Source organism: Gambusia affinis, linkage group LG15, assembly GCF_019740435.1.
Source record: "Gambusia affinis linkage group LG15, SWU_Gaff_1.0, whole genome shotgun sequence".
Lineage (NCBI taxonomy): Eukaryota > Metazoa > Chordata > Actinopteri > Cyprinodontiformes > Poeciliidae > Gambusia > Gambusia affinis.
The window spans coordinates 16,245,554-16,263,040 of NC_057882.1; the positions used below are offsets into that span (position 1 = coordinate 16,245,554).

The following is a 17,487-nucleotide window of genomic DNA, read 5'->3' on the forward strand; positions in this document are numbered from 1 at the left end:
AAGCCAAGGCAACGCAGAAAAACTCATTCATTTTCTATACCTGCTGAATCTGTGCAGGATTACTCATGTCTGTCTCCAGCACTGGGAGCATTATGATGGTCCATCACCCTCATGTGTTTTTATTTTTTCTATATGACTGTACTTCATAAATTTATGATCAGCTGATGAAGGATTGCATTGTTGGATTATATAATTTTTTTCTACACTATTTCAGTGGAGGTTTTATGTTAAACCCACTGGACTTTTAATCATTATTTTATTTCTTAATACCTTTGATCTGTAATTTAATTGTGCAATGAACTAAGCAAAATATTTAAAAATCAAACAGTAAAGTAATCTGTGAATCCTTAAGGCTTTTTTTTACTTCACTGAACTGTAACTTTTTAAAATAGAAAGTTGGGTAGAACTCATGATCAGCTGTGCATGTGCTGACATGCTGAATCAGTCCAACAAAATGTTCTGTCCTCTCTCTCTCTCTCTCTCTCTCTCTCTCTCTCTCTCTCCCTCTCCCTGAAAGCATCGGCTTTGGGTTTATTGTGCCGGGCGAGACGCTTCCTGTCGCTTGATGCTGTGTTTGCTTTTCTGATTCCACTCCCAGAGACCTGTTGTTGTCCTCTGCTGTTTTAGCATTCACGTCTCTCTCCCCATGTCGACTCCAACAGCCGCCCCTTCCCCGAATTCAAACATACCTACGATTACGATTGGCTCTCGCCAGACCTGCTGACACCTGGAAAGACTGTCTCACACAAATTGTCCTCAGCAGCCCCCCGATCCGGAGACTATTTCTGTCCGCTTTGGGCTTGGAGTGTGACTAACCCCCTGCTATTTCCCCCAGTGTGAGGTGTGTGTGTGTGTGTGTGGGCGTGTGTGTGTGTGTGTGTGTGTGTGTGTGTGAGAGAGAGTTTATGCATGCTTCACCCACGCTCAGTGCTGCTGAACCAGCTGTGAGAGGGAGAGGAATGTGACATCACTGCCCAGGTCTGTCCTTCAGCTGAGGACCTGAACTCACTGAGCACATTTCCAACACATGCTGTAAGTTATAGAAGCGAAAGGACAGTCCATAATGTGGTGATGCTGATGTCACCATGGTAACACCCACATACTGATATTACTACTGTTAATCTGTTAATCATTGGGGGAATTAGCACCAGCTAATTTGGCGCAGAACGTTACATTTGAGCTGCGAGTTTGGATTAATAGATGCACCGGATAACACTGAACATGTTTTCAAACTGGTCGGACCCACCGGGATTTTGTGGGAGGTCTCTGATTTGTGTAGCTATTTCCGAAATATTTGCACGGAAATTTTGCTATATTTGAGCTTATGTTCGACGGTAATAATGACTTTTTGTTACACTCTGTGTCGATCACAAATTACAGCTTGACATGAAGTAAGGCTGAGGCAACTTTACTTAGAAGAAATAAGAAATATTAACATCTGGCACTTAAAGCCAGCATTTTTGACAATTTTTGAGGAAAATTTGCAATAAACTCAGTTCTGCATTAGCATAAAAAAAATGTGGAGGCATCTGTTGACTTTGTGTAAATCTCAGCGATTGCAGAATCACAAAAAACTTGAGGGACTGATTGGTGTAATTTTGCAGCAGATAAAAGCTGCTTTGATTAGATTAATAAAATATAAACAAACAATTGTTATCTTGTAGGTTCCATTTATGCATCTGGAGTCTAGAGAACCACATGAAAAGCCACGGCGGGCATGATTTGGCCCCTGTGCCCTAAGTTTGACGCGTGCGCTTTAAAAGATTTCACGGTCAAAAACCAGTGCTTCCATTTATAGGAACTGAAAATGTTAAACTAAGAAGGTTGGTGTCAAAGCAGGAACTTGAGACAGATATTTATTTACGCTTTTATTTCCTGTTGACTACTGTAAACGACTTTTCAGATGCATCAGCCAGAAAAGTTACTGACCCGCTCAGCTGGTCCAAACGCTGCAGCAGAAGCTCCTAACAGAAGAGCTCACATCGCTCCTGTTTTCATGTCTTTGCACTCGTTCTTCTTCTTTTCAGAGTTCATATTGAAATTCCAAATTAAACCTTCTGGGCTCTGCATAGTAAAGCTCCTTCAAATGTCATTGAATTGCTAAAGCTACGGAGTTCCACTTCACCCTCTGTTTTTATGTTTTCTTGAACATGTTAGAATAGGTCTGTGGCCTTTATAAAATATAATTACTCGTAGATGATCGGACTCTAGTCTGGTCAGTTCTGCCTGGTTTAAACTCCTTTCAGGATGAGATGTTTAAGGGCCTCTTGTTACTTTCAATCCAAATAATTTGCTACTGGCCACGCCCCCTGACTCGACGTTTACACTCTCACGTGAAAATGGCTGCAAACATGTGCAATTATGCAACCGTATATCTTTGAAAAGTATTAGTACTTCCTCCTGCACAGCCAACATGAATGCAGCAAATAGTTTCTGGACGGTAAGTCAAGAACAAAACACTTGGTTTTTCCCAGCAGCGATTGAACAGCCAGCGGTAAAACCTGCTGACCAAACATTCTGGAGCTCCGCTTGGGTTGCTAGGTAACAGCACAGTAGGCCTTAGCAGTCAGGAGGTTTTTGAAACCAGACACCAAAAAATATTAACATAATACCAAAAACAACAGCTGGATGGGGTTTTTTTTAGGTGCTTGCAGTAGAAATCCAAAAAACGATACAAGAGCGTACTAAGGCTAGTTTTTAGTTTTCTAGAACTTTTTATATTTTTATTAAGTCATTTTCAAACTTTTATTCTCTATGTTTGTGAACTGTTTCTTACCTGTGAAAGTTGCTTTGCTAATTTTCTAAATTTAGCCAAAGATGTATTTACACATCAGCGACCTGCGGTAATCACATCATCAGTACTATTAAACGTTTCACTTCCTTTCACTGAATTTCCCTCCTCACCTTGAGAGTGTGTCTGGTTTAATGACTACGCTAACAGGCATCCAGACAAATTAAGGCAGCCAGAAATGCCCCCGTTTGTGTGCAATTCCTCGGAGCTCAAGGGATATTTGTTATTGCGGTGGCCGGGTGATTTAACATTTTTGTCCTCAGGTCTCAGGGTTGTGCTGTTTTTCCATCCTGTCAGGCAGTTAATTGCATTCACCTGGCGTCGCATATATGGATCAGTCACTGATTAGATTTGCAGAATGAAAATCCGCAGCGCTCCTGTCCGCAGGGCCAGGGTTGAAGACCACTGGCCTTAAGCGACGGTAAACAAACACGAGGCAGCGCGGCACGTCGTTAGCATCTCTCTGGAGTTAATTCTCTGTGTGCAAGATGCAACAGATGGACTCTGAGATATTTATTGTGCTGCAAAAACATATTTTCTGGTACAGCAAGTCCAACCTTATTGTTTCGTTCGTTATTGGAGTTGTGAAAACAAGGCTCTTGTTTCTTCTGGGGGAAACAAATCTTGGCGCCCAGGTTGGGTTGGGCCGCACATACCCAAAGCAGATTCAGTAGATTTGAGATCGTTTTTTTTGTTTCTTGCATGTGCAACACTCTTTTTCTGACTTTTTTCTTTCACGTTTGACATTTCTGCACTTGTAGGTTTTCTTTTGTGCCAAGTGTGACATGTGGACACCATAAACCATAGATGTTATATTTGGGATGAAGTGTTTTGTGAAATGTACGGAGGAGACCCTCCTCAGCTGGGAGGCTGGTTCCCAAAAGCTCATGAGAGGGATGAAACAGGAAGACCCCGTAAATAACTTATCTATCCAACGGGGAGTGTGCAACCTCCAAACAATGGCCCGCAGGAAGTCTTTCCTTCTGACTCCTCAAGACTTTTCAGGCCCAGAATACACTGAATGCGTCGTGTGCGAGGTGACATTTCTGTGCGAATCCCACAAACAAAAGCAGAAGGAGCTGGACGTGCCGCTGTGCACGTTCCTCACCCAGAGGGCAGATCAGAGACCTCATCGACAGCAAATCTACAAAGATCCTCTTACCCGCTGCTGATGGAAACACTAGCAGCCTTAAATGGAGTCTGGAAAACCCAGAGAGAGACATAACAGCATTAGATTTTAATTGTCATGTTGTTTTCTGTGGTTCTTTGACTTAATGGCTTTCTCATGGGCTGTTCATATCGCTCGCTCGCTCGCTCGCCCAAGTTATGGATGCTTTAAGGTCACCATAATTACTGCCTGTGTCTTCATCCTGTGATCTTGTGGCTTTCTCCTCTTCTCCTGCTGGGAATTAATGATGAATAATAAATAAATACTTTTCTCTGTCAACAGAATATCGATGTGACCAACTTCAGCAGCAGCTGGAGCGACGGCCTGGCTTTCTGTGCCCTGCTGCACACGTACCTGCCTGCTCACATCCCTTACCAGGAGCTCATCAGTCAAGATAAGGTACAGGAAGCCTGGACAGCAGCCCACACTGTGAAAAATACCCCCTGCTTCCAAAAAATAAAGGAACGCTGCCCTGCCTGCGGGTCAGACGGGTCAAAAAGTAATACTATTTAGAGAACAGAGAAGTAAAAAACAATAATAAAAAAAGGCAATAAAGGAGGCCACTGACTGAACAGTTGAAACTCTGTATGGGAAAACATTCAAGTTTAAGAGCAACAGCAGGTTGGCCTCCTCATTTCAGAATCAGTTATACAGTAGAGGAGTAAGCCTGTCGTCTGCACACGTTTCAAAATTAAAGCTGCACCTTGTAGTTTTTTTGTTTTTTAATATATTTGTCAAAATTCACTGTGTTCTGACAGTATAATGTGAGACTGATGGTCTGTGAAAAAACCTGAGCCCCTCTCCCATCTTCTTGTGGTCCTACTGCCATCTGCAGAATCAATCAACCGATTTTATATCTCAGCAACGTGACAGTTCAAAATGCTCGAGATCATAAAAGCACACAAAAAAATACAAAGTCAAAGAACACACAGTCAAGTTTCATCGTTATACAACAAAATGTTTTATAGCAATTTATAACGTATCAAAAGTAACTCTAAGCAGGTGGGGTTTTGTCTTGATTCAAAGGAACTACACCTTTATAAAGAAACACATCTCCCCTGGTCAGACACAACCAATCAGAGCCAGGAGGAGGGTCTTAGCGCTGTCAATCATGTTTGTGTATACGTTGCTGAAGATTGACAGTTTTCTTACCATTACAGGAAAACTGTTTATTCTGTTTATTCATGCTAACTAGCCTGAACATTCACAGCAGGCTCCACTGTAGCCTAGCTGACAGTAAGAATGGGGTGTGAGCAGTCCGTACATGAGGATGATTGACTGTGCTAAGACCGGGAGAAGTGTATTTCTGCAGATAGCAGTGGGACCGCATGAGAAAGGTAGAAGAGCTCAATTTTTTCTCAGATTATTTTTCTGTCTTAATATGGTGATGCTATTAACAAATGTTTGAAAAATATGTTTTTATTGAAGTTACCTGCTGCATATTTAAGAGAATATCTTGATTCAACATCCTAATTACACAATGGGAATGTTGACCGTTTATCATTTATGGACGTTTTTATATTTTCGTCACGTTACAACCACAAACTTTAACACTTTTCTGGGTTTTATGTGGGTGATCAACATACAGTTGTACATAGTTATGAAGTGGAAGTCAAAAAAATAGAAGTCTGTAAAGTGTGAGTCTGTAATTTCTAGAACCTCCTTTTGCTGCGGTGGCAGTGATTTGCACCACGTTGTGGTTCGTACGTAGGCCAGGAAATTCAGTTTCGGTCTGATTCAATCAGAGCAACTTCTTCTGCATCTTTGCTGTGTCTAAAAACCTGGCCTGTGGCGAACTGCAAACTTATTTAGATTTTCTTTTTACATCTCTGTGATAAAGGCCATGTTGCAGGGTTTCATTATTAATGGCTGCCGTGTCAAAAACAACATTAGCTGCTGATGTCTGCAGCTCCTCTGGAGTTACCATGGGAACACTAGCCACTTCTTTAAGTAAAATGTTCAGTCTAAATTAATACCAAATAAATCCAAATGAAATAGACTGTGTGTGGTTGGAACATGGAAAGTAACAACAAAAATGGGGTGTGAATATTTTAGCACAGCACTGCATTAAAAACTTAGAGGACAAACCGTTACAGAATCTGTGCACTTTGTCCTTTTCCTTTCATTTTATAAGCAGCATCTAAGGTTTTGGTGGAATCAGGCTTTCATGGCCGCTCTGACCTCCTCAATAAGTGGGTCAGTGTTTCATCAGCGTGCAATCAGGGACTCGGCTCATCAAACTTCAGTGATTGGAAATCAATGCCTTTATTGAAAGGTGTGCTGAATGCATCCAGCCCCGTCTTCACCTCATCCTGTCCCCATTGGGCTGTTGGACAAGATGCGGTTTTACGGTTTGAATTACAACCCAGACAGTGAACTTTCACGAATTGGAGAATTGGGAAACATGTCGGTAAAAGGAGTTTGTTGTTATGATGCGCCTTGCGGCATTATTTTTAACTAAGGCATGTGTCGCACAGGTTGACAAGTGTGGCATTTTGCACGTGTTGACCCTCTGTCCACACAAATCACTCGCACCTCCAACTAAGATGCTGAGATACTTCCGTGAGTCACAGCAGCTTCTGCAGCGTGAGCAGCTCCTTGTCAGTTTGCATCAGGACACCAGAGTGTCTTATATGTACTGAACGTTGCACCCCACACTTTCTGACTGCATGATTCATTTAGAAAGTCATTTCCTTTTTAGAGCATCTTCAGATTCCATTAAAAAAAAGTTAGCATTTTTAATGATCTAATCTGCTTCTGTTGTTTTGGACTTCTCTTTCTCCACCCTGTTTTTTACTGGATAATTTTGCATCTGAGAAAATGTGCAAAAAGAAAAAAGTGCATGTTGGGGCTCTTTAGCTTGCAAAGAAATGAACTGGCTGAAAACAATATTCATGGAGTGACATGTGGAATATGATGGAGCAATGGGAGAAAATAAAAGTATGAAAATAAACTTAGATGAGAATAAAGTCAAAACATCACAAAAATAAAGTCAGCATTATGATCATTAAATATGTTTTCACTTTCATATTATAATGGTTTTATTATCAAAATATTATGACTTTAACCTTTTAACACTGACTATTCTCAAAATATCGACTTTATTCTCACAATACTATGACTTTATTCTCATACTTTGTTTTTTTTATTTGTATTTTTTCTCAGTATGGCCCTAATCTTCCATCGTAGTGGTTGATAGTTGATTCTATGTTGCATTGTGTTTCTGTGTTTGATATGATATAAAGCACTTTGAAATGCCTTGCTGCTGAAATATGCTCTACAAATACAATTTGATTTGATTTTTGATTTATGTGTGAGCGTGACTAAAGTGAGAATCGTCAGCTTATGCACTCCACATTACGAGCCAAGAGGGAAACTAAATTTTTGATTTGCGTTTGATGTCGTCACGGACTTGTCTAATGGAGTTGCATCCATTTCTTGGGTCTGTTATATTGGCCGTTCTGCGTTCAAAGAAAGCATGATGATGAATTATGAATGTTTGTGTAGTCAAGCTTTAAGCGATGCAGTGATGCTGACAGCTCTGTAATGCAGACAAGCAGCTGGTCTACAGTGACGCTTGCAGACAATATGCTGCCTCCCTGGCGGCTCCGTCACTTTGCTCTCACATGGCGCCAATAAATAAACGTCTTCGACCAGACCTGACATGTTCTACCTGATAAATTGGTCGTGTGAAGGTGGGTGCGTACGGCCGTGTCGGCGTGAATGTGTAACATGGAGCTGATGACGGAGACGCTGCATGGCTCATCTCTGAATAATTCAATAGATGTGTGTTGCCTTTAATAACTCCTTCTGAGTGACTTTCCCTGAGGCCCAAACAGCCAGCCTGCTCCCGGTGCAATCTGTCCTCCCAATAATCCCATTACTAGCCTCCTTCACCTTTTGTCATAGATACTTTTAAGAAGATAACACGATAGGTCTGCTTAAATTTTAGGTAAAAAGGTTTCTGGGATAACATAACTGGAAAATCAAGGAGATGGTGAAGGAACCATAACAGTACTTACTTAAAACTTTGTTGTTGTTGTTTTGTTGTTTTTTGGGGGGGCTTTTTGACTATTTATATAGAGATTTTTTTCTAATTATACATGTAGGAAGCCCTGAGGAAAGTTGTCTGAGATCACCAGCTTGGAGACCTAACAGACAGGGAACCTACATGGAGATTTAAATGTTCTTTAACAAGTCAGATCTGCATTTATTTCATCACAGTGGTGAATAATATAAAAGTAACTAACAAAAACTTAACATTTCATCAACATTTCTGACATTTTTTCATTTCCAACTAACATTTTCTCATAACTGTCACTGAAATAGCGGTTTTTAAACTAGCGACACACTCTTATTGTGTAAAGCACAGTAGCAATAAAGAAGCACCTCAAAGTCTTACTCTTTTCACCACAGAATAAATCTGTTTTATTTTCGAGTTTTTGACTGTGTAATTGTAATGCAGCTTCCTTAAGGTCATTCCAAGGACACAGTTACACATCTCGAACTCTAAATATCCACTGACGGTTGCAATAAAGGCAAAAATATTTCTACGTTTGATGAATTTAAGTTGAAAGTAATCTTTTGATCTTATCAGCTTATTTTGTCTGACCAGAAGTAGTAACAATGTAATTGTCAGTAGTTTTAAGAATGGGTTTGATTGGTGTGCTGCCAATAAAGATATTTTTTTATTGAGAAGTCTATAAATAATTTTTAGCCTGTCCTTTTTGTCATGTTTGAATTCTTTTTTCCAAAATTTATGCATTGTTTTGTTTTTTTTCTCTCTTTTTCTAGTCCTATCAGAAACAAATAAACCTTAATCGGTCACAAAAACATCTCATTTTCCCATAAAAAGGTGCTTTAAGTTAGTGCTACAAATCTGTTGAAGGGAAGTGAAAATATCACAACCTGCTCATTTGGTCCAAACACTGAGGAGAAAAATGTTTGTTGTTGTGTTTGGGAGTACAAAAAGGAAAATTGTTCGTCGTTTGTTTGCTTCAGCTTATGATTTATAAAACATGGTGAAACAAGGTGTTTTCTTAGCTAGAAGACTTTATGTTCACAAACAACACCTTCTTTGTGGTCTGACTGCTAACTCACTGTTTGAGTTATCTGTCACTGCCACGTCATAAACTGTGTTGTTGACCATTAGCATTGATTTCATTTCAAAACGTTTCATCGTCCCGGGTCAAAAGCGTTTCAGTTGAAACTGAAACGGCTCTCTGCCTCCACTTCTGTGAATCTAACCCACTTTTCCTGCATAGGAAAGTTTTGTCTATAAAGAACATTTTGTCTCAGACGTTGCAGTTACATGCTACACATCATCGCCCATTTATATTGCTTCTTTTTAGAGGTGCTTTTTTCCCAGGGCTGGAGGTGACGTGTATTTTAAAATCAATTTCCTGCATTGAAAAGCAATGGAAAGGTGGATTTTACATGTATTTATAATTCATACATTTAGAGCTTTTAGGGGATTTTGTATCTAAAACTTAAACCTTCACCAACCTCATTTATATAAGATCAAGTAAATGATGACATTTGCACATTAGTTTTATTACTTATGTCAGAAACACGCAGGAAAATGTTACGCACCGAGATGGTCACAAAAACAAGTAGAGCCTTATGCTGGTTTTAAGCCTGTCTGATGGCAGATTGCTCTGTTTATTGGTGTATCTGGGAGCTTATTATTGTTGCTGAGCGAACCTCCGTGTCTGATTTTCATGTCTTCTAAAAACCCCATGGTTTGTTTCTTTTGGTTCAGGTCCGGAATCTGACTCTGGCCTTCCAGGCTGCCGAGAGCATTGGCATCAAAACATCTCTGGTGAGCGGAGCTGCAGCACACACACACACACACACACACACACACACACACACACACACACACACACACACACACACACACGCACACACACACACACACACACACACACTCTTAGATTCTTTACAAATTGGAAATACTACACTTCGATTTTCTTAGATTTTTATAGCAATAAGCTGTACAACTTTAATTTACCCAAAGGACGTTTTTCCCCAAACTTGTGAAGATTTTCCATTACTTTCTGCCGATCTTAAATCCATATTTCTGTTGCCTCGGTTGTAATGAGAAAAATAACTCATTGAATAACCCTTGCAATTTGGGGCGTGCTGTGGTGGCGTAGGGGACAGCGCAACCCACATTTGGAGGCCTTGAGTCCTCGACGCGACCGTCGCGGGTTTGATTCCCGGACCTGACTGACATTTGTCGCATGTCTTCCCCCCTCACCTTCCCCCTTTCCTGTCAGCCTACTGTCATATAAGGGACACTAGAGCCCACAAAAGACCCCCTGAAGGGGGGAAAAAAAAAAAAAACTCTTGCAATTTGTAAATGCATGAGTAATAGTCAACTACGCTACTCTGTTTACACTTGAAGAGGGCTCCTAGTGTGTTTTGTGTAAGCAAAGTCAGGTTCAAGTTTACTCCACAGTGAGCTTGAACCAACATTTCTGCAGAACACGGCTCAGTCATGGATGTTACTGTAAAACTGAAAACCTGTTTGTTTATGTTAACTGTTGCTCAGTATCAACCTGCGGACATAAAAGTTTCAGATTCTTCTTGTGCGCCATTATTCCCTTCATGCTTAACATACTTTTAATCGACTCAGCATCATGGATGCTTTTTATAACTCATAAAAAGAGCGCAGAATAAAAACATCTTACTGTAAACAAGTAGCAAAATGTGCTAATTCCAGTTTTTAACTCTTATTTTAAAACTGAGAATTATGTTTAAATTTACTGCTGGTCTTTCCTCTTCAGGGAGTAATTATTGAAAAGACATTGAGTGAACACTGGGTCATGGCCAAACATCCACTTTGTTCTCAGATCCAGTGATGAACTTCTGAAATTACATTTGCATTATTGACAGTCCAAACTTATTTAAGCATCACTCAATCACCTCCAGATGTCATCTGAGTCAATATGACTCCAAGAGCTACGAGGAACAAAAACGTGTGACTTTGGTGCAGCGCTTATCAGTAGCTTTGTTTAAAAAAATAAAAGACAGGTGTGAAATTTGTGAATGAATTGTAATTTTTACAGATTTGTTGGGTACCAAGCAGGCTTCATTCTGTCAGGAGGAAATGAAAAGTTTTCAATTTGACTTGGTTTTCTGAGCGTCATTAAGGCTTAGAATTGGAAATGGTAACAAAATGTGGGCTTTTACCTTACTAACGACGTTAAATGCTAAGTTTTTTTTGCTAGCTTTACTTAAGGAATGTGGATTAATAATCTCTCATTCAAGATCTAAAACAATCAGAACTGCACTTGAGAAGATGGATTTGATTGCTTCGTTGATCCGTCCGGGTCACGTTTACAGCTTCCTACATTCTTCTTGTGATTGGATCAGGCAGGACTCTTATCAGCAGTAAATGACAACACTAAACCGCTAACGTGTGTATTGGAATGAGCTGCCAATCACAAGATAATTGATGTTCCTGTTGGACTTTCGATGGGGGCCGGATCTGGACGTGACGGGGGCTGGATTGGAATCTGACAGGAGCCGGGTCTGGACGTGACAGGGGCTGGATTGGAATCTGACAGGGGCCGGGTCTAGACGTGACAGGGGCCGGGTCTGGACGTGTCTGGACGTGACGGGGGCTGGATTGGAATCTGACAGGGGCCGGGTCTAGACGTGACGGGTGACGGGGGCCAGATCTGGACGTGACGGGGGCCAGATCTGGACGTGTCCGGACGTGACAGGGGCCGGGTCTGGATGTGACAGGGGCCGGGTCTGGATGTGACGGGGGCTGGGTCTGGACGTGTCGGGGGCTGGGTCTGGACGTGTCGGGGGCCGGGTCTGGACGTGTCGGGGGCCGGGTCTGGACGTGACTGGTGACGGGGGCCAGATCTGGACGTGTCCGGACGTGACGGGGGCCGGGTCTGGACGTGACGGGGGCCGGGTCTGGCAGGGTCTGGACGAGACGGGGGCCGGGTCTGGACGTGACGGGGGCCGGGTCTGGACGTGACTGGTGACGGGGGCCAGATCTGGACGTGTCCGGACGTGACAGGGGCCGGGTCTGGACGTGACGGGGGCCGGGTCTGGACGTGACGGGGGCCGGGTCTGGACGTGACTGGTGACGGGGGCCAGATCTGGACGTGTCCGGACGTGTGAGGGCAGGTCTGGACGTGGAGGGGCCGGGTCTGGCAGGGTCTGGACGAGGCAGGGGCGGGTCTGGGCGTGGCCGGGGCAGGTCTGGGCGTGACTGGTGACGGGGCCAGATCTGGGCGTGTCGGGCGTGTGGGGGCGGGTCTGGAGCGTGTGAGGCGGGTCTGGCGTCTGGACGTGACTCATAATGTCATCACCTACAGTTGTGACCAAATTTTTCCAATATTCCTCTTCTGACTGGAAATAACATTAAAGTTCTGGAACCTGAATCCAACAGAGAATGTGTGGCGGCATCTAAAGATTAGCATCCGTGTTTAAACAACCCAAAAGCAGAACTCCATAATCCTTCGTAACTGAAAACATGCTCGCTGATGTCCGGCTTGGAAGGTCCTGCTGTTCAATGTCCTCAGAAACCCAACAAACTGTTCTTGACTTTGGAGAATCAGGTTAATGTTTCATTAATGTGGTTTTAGATTTTGGCACAAATCAGCCAAAAGAGGTAGGCAACACATCACCAATCCTCTGAATAAATGTATTTCTAAATTTGTAATTGGCGTTTCATTTTCACTGGACGCTGTCCAAAGATGTCAAAGTTACTTATTACTTTATTTTTAAAAATATATATTAATAGTAATCTTCAGAGAAAAAAGAAGCCATTTTTCACACAATATGTCTTCAAACTCTCAAAGTTCTGTGGGTTCCTTCTGTGAACTCTGACCTTTAGTTCCATGTTCTGTAGAATTTAGATCCAGTGATTGACTGGATCGTTGTACCAGCTTTTTTTTTTTTTTTTTTTCTTTCTGTGAAACCATTTCAGAGTTTTATTGGTTTGGAATCGCTGCCTTGCTAAAACATTCAACGTGTTTAATCTTCATTGTCATGGCGACAGCAGATTTGTCTGTTCGTCCTTTATCGTCCACCAGAGCCGAATTGTCCACACCTCCAAAATTGTGGACAATTGTGGACAAAAAAAAAGCCTGTTGATAGGCTGGTTTATTCCGGTGCCAGACAGTTTCTTTGACAGCCGAACAAGGTGAGTTTTAAGGCCTCTAAAGAGTTTATTTTTTTTATAGTTTAGACTTTATTGTCCAAATGTTTCCCAGCAAGTTTCCTCTTAAACGTGATTTTTCTTCAACAGTGGAGTCTTGCGTGGTCATTCCAAGTTATCAGTGGTTTGGATTCTTTGTACATTTGAACTGGACTGGTGAGAATTTGATGACCTTTGACCTTTAGAAATTTCACAGAGAAAACTGGTGATGTGTTCAATAGTTTCCCGGTTTCAGCTCCATAATAACAAGCTTTAGTGGAAGAAATCAACTCGATAGCCAAGTTAGTGAAATGCCACCTGCAATAAAAACACAATTTGAACCTAATTTTGCACTTGTATGTACAAGTAAATATTTTCTGCTCTTTCAGAGCTCGCCAACATGAGCAGGCAAACAGTCTGAGAGCTGAGGTTGGATGTGACTGTTTCCTGTTCTATGAAATGAGCAACACACCAATAAAAGCAAAAACTCCATCACACTCCCACAGCCTTTGTTTGCAAGCACTCTACTTTGCATGTTTTTTCATCCCTGCATCAGCAACACACACGCCCACACACACAGTGAGTAGAGACTCATTAAAGTTTAACATTCCAGTCCAGGACAATCATTATTAGAAAAAAAAAAATCTAAATTTAAAGTAATTGCTTTGTTTGTGGAAATTCTGTGTTTGGAACATGCTTGCCTGCTTCATTAACGGACCAAAATAGTACCTGCAAGAAATGGAAAAAAAAAATAAAAATGATAATAGTAAGTATGTTGAGATCAGCATCAGACGTCGACCCTAAAACTCCCAGCGGAAATCTTTTGTCCTGATGTGGCTTTTAAAACTCCAAATCTGGAAGTTTGTCTTACCCCAATAACTGCATTTAGATCAAAGATCATGCTTTGGTTTCTCATAATTCTCTATTTCGCGTTTGTGGTCGGATTTGACTGAATTGTTCCCATGTCCACAACATAGACCCTCTGTCTCCCTCCCATCCTGACTCTCTTTCTCTCTGCTGGTGAACTTTGAACCCCATTGTTTTTCCTGCTTTCTTACTTTGAGCACATCCCAGAAATGAATTCCTCAGGTTTTGTTTTTTAGGTGGCGATCTCACAGAGGCAGTTACAGAAACATGAGTCAGCAGAGAAATCTTTCTTTTTTTGGTTTTTCAGATTCAACCCATGTTGGCATAAAAAAAAGATAAAACATTTAACAAATCAACTTTCTGAGTCGGAGGAATTCGGGGGAACACTCCTGCGAGCTTTACGAGCGTTTTCTGCAGAAGATGGGTTCTTTTAATTTCTCGGTAGACATGTTGAAGTTCAGCAGGTTTGGACTCCATCATTTTCAGGTCCCTCCAGAGACGTTCTGCTGCGTCCAAATCCAAACTTTGTTGAACTAATTTACGGTTTTCTGCATAATTTCCCAAAAGCCTTTGCCTGTGTGTGTGTGTGTGTGTGTGTGTGTGTGTGTGTGTGTGTTCAGTTCATTGTTTTTGTTGTACTGCGATCCCTTCACCTGCAGTCACAGCTTATTAAACCTGGAAATGTAGCGTTGAGTCACCAGTCTCTTTTCAGTGTCACCGTTTATTCTCCATTCCAGGATTACAAAAATGCAGGAAGCATCTAGAAATGTTTTTCCCTCTCCTTCTTTCCGTCTGTCCTGAATAATTCCCTCAGCATGATGCTGCCATCACCATTTTAAACTGTTGAGATGCTATTAGGATATAAGCCTCTGGGTTTCCACTGCATACTCTGCTCATTCAACGGATTTATTAAGGCATCGTTGGAAAACTCCCAGTTTGTTTTTAGTGATAAATGGCCTCTTGGAAGTGTTTTTTTTTTAAACACGTAAGAAATGTAAAAATAGAAAGAGTCTAAAAATATTTTTCTCCTTGTGCTCCATTCAGTGAAATGTTTCATGACAACACATCAAATATTTTAGAGGAATGGAAGAGAACAACAAACCTGCTCATTTCATTTAAGTGTATCTACCAGTGATTTTAAATAAGTGTTTTCTGTCTGTGCTTGTGTTCAGTTTGACTTTTGTTGAATTTTGGGAAAACGAGCCGCGGTGCTCCTGAGTCTAATATCCTCTTTAACATTCTTGAGAAGTGTCCAGCAATGATTGCATGCAGTAACTAATCAAATATCCGGTATGAAAAACAAATAAATGTTTGAAAACTGCATAAGTTCTCCTTATTGGCTTTCAAACTCTCACACTGGTTTTAAAATCTTCTTTGGAACCGACTTCAGACTGACGATCCAGTGAAAACTTATCCTCCAGCCAGAATCATAACTAAAGAAGTTTATTACAAATCATGTTTATTTTTAAATTTTTGTCTGTCCTTACTGATGGGGAATAAATGAGAATGAAAAGATGGGTGGACGGATTGGGGGACTTGTCTTCCCAATCCGTCCAATAGTAGATGAATGATGGATATTCATCTGCTGTGATGAATGTCCATCATACTAGAGATGGGCATTCATCGTATTGTTTATCATTTATCGTAATAAATTAAATTTTGATTTATCGTTGTCATTAGAAATTCCAATTAATGTTTGAAACCCCCAAAACTGTCCATACTGTCAGGAATGTCAGCTTAAATATTTGTTTTTTCGCTGTTCATTCAATGAAAGCAGCAATAAATATAAACACGTGAAAATCTGACTAAATGCAGTTACAATCTGCTGCCTAGTGATATAAATCACACTTCATGTGACTGGTGTCCTAAAGAAGTGTTTTTAAATGTTGACATTTCCTTCACTTTCCAAACCAGGTTTTGCCATCTGATAATGTGTTATGGCAATATTAAGAAAAAAGAATCATAAATAAAATTACAAGAAAAAGTCATGAGAATAAAATCAAAACACACGAATGAAATCACAATGAGAAGAAAGTAGTAATATTGCCGCATTACGAGAATAAAGTCAGAATTTTATGACTTTATTCTTGTAATATCACTTCATAATTAATTTCTTAATGTTCTCAGTGAGGCCCTAACACTCCGTCGTATTCCCTTTACCGTCAACATCATCTTAATCCCATGTCACTTCCGCTGTTTCCGTTCCAAACAGGACATTGAGGAGTTGATGAAGACCGACAGGCCCGACTGGCAGAGCGTCATGCAGTACGTCTCCCAGATCTACAAATACTTTGAGACCTGATGCATCAGGGAGGCGGACGGGACGACCAGGCGGACGGGGCGACTCTTCTGTCCCGTCTCCATGTGGGACGCTCTCCTTCCAGACCGGCTGAAGGGCACCGGCTGACCGGCGCTCATCAGAAACCCAAGAAGTTTCTGACCTCTACAGTCAGAAGTGCGACCAAAAAAAGGAGAGGCGCTGCAGCCGCCAAAATGGATTTCTCACAAGAAGTGTCGGCTGAGCACTACATTCACAGATGAACTAATACTGATCCAGAGTCACTCTGACGTCTTGTAGCAGTTTTACGGCACAGCTGAGATTTTTTTATTTTTATTTTACAGTTTAGGGAAAAAAAAAACTGTTGTTGATGTCTTCCATCATCCCCTCCATGCTGCTGACACGTTTTTAAAAGGCAGTGTTAAAACCACTCTGCTCCGTTTACAAATCAAATGCTCCCGACAGACTCCGCTTTGTTCTCTTTTTGTTACCACAACACAACTCCGGCGGGACCATCCACCACACCGAGGAGCTTCTGTAGCGATATGATAATGGCAACACATTCACCTCTATGATTAGATCAGTCCCTGAAGTTAAGGAATAACTAACTGCTGCCGTCGCACTGCACAGGTTTTCCACGTTTCCCATAAAAAAAATTAAAAAAAAACCAAGTGAAGCATCTGTATTAGGCTGCATGCCACGTTGAAATACGGACGATCCAGCTTTTGACACGCTTCAATTTGCAGACGCCGGTTTTCTTTTTTTATATAAAGTTGTATTTATTTATTTACAAAAGTTGCTTATTGACAAGTGACACAATGGAGAGAAACAGAAGATGTTCTCTGGTGATGGATATGTCTCCATGGTAATTTTAGGTTAATAAAGAATTATCTTGAATTTATTTTTTACTCGTCATCAGTGTGTCTGCTCTCACTTGTCATGTTTTGACACGTCCAGCCTCTGTGTTTATGCTTTAACCATACTGCTGTGTTGCTCCGTGGGTGATAAATTGCTTTCCCATTGGGCCCATTGCAACCCAGTGCCAGGACTGGAAAAACATTGAAGTCAGTGGGAACACTTAGCAGGGCTACCAACTTTTTTTTTTTTACAGTACACTTCCTGTTGTTTAGTGTAACACATTTCTGTGGCTGCAGGTTTGATCCATGTGACAACATCGTCTTCAAGGACTGGAAATGTACCGGAAAACCTGACTAACG

General features: G+C 41.3%; 1 protein-coding gene across 3 annotated transcripts in view; it reads left to right on the top strand.

Moving 5' to 3' along the window:
• The window catches only part of specc1 (sperm antigen with calponin homology and coiled-coil domains 1), an 89,003-nt gene extending 71,832 nt beyond the window's left edge, over positions 1-17,171 (top strand). For all 3 annotated transcript variants that reach the window (XM_044141341.1, XM_044141342.1, XM_044141343.1), the window contains 3 exons: positions 4,242-4,358; positions 9,721-9,780; positions 16,205-17,171. In XM_044141341.1, coding sequence (XP_043997276.1) covers positions 4,242-4,358; positions 9,721-9,780; positions 16,205-16,294 — 267 coding nt within the window. In that variant the 3' untranslated portion in view covers positions 16,295-17,171. The remainder of the gene's footprint in view (positions 1-4,241; positions 4,359-9,720; positions 9,781-16,204) is intronic.
• The last annotated feature ends 316 nt before the right edge of the window (positions 17,172-17,487 follow it).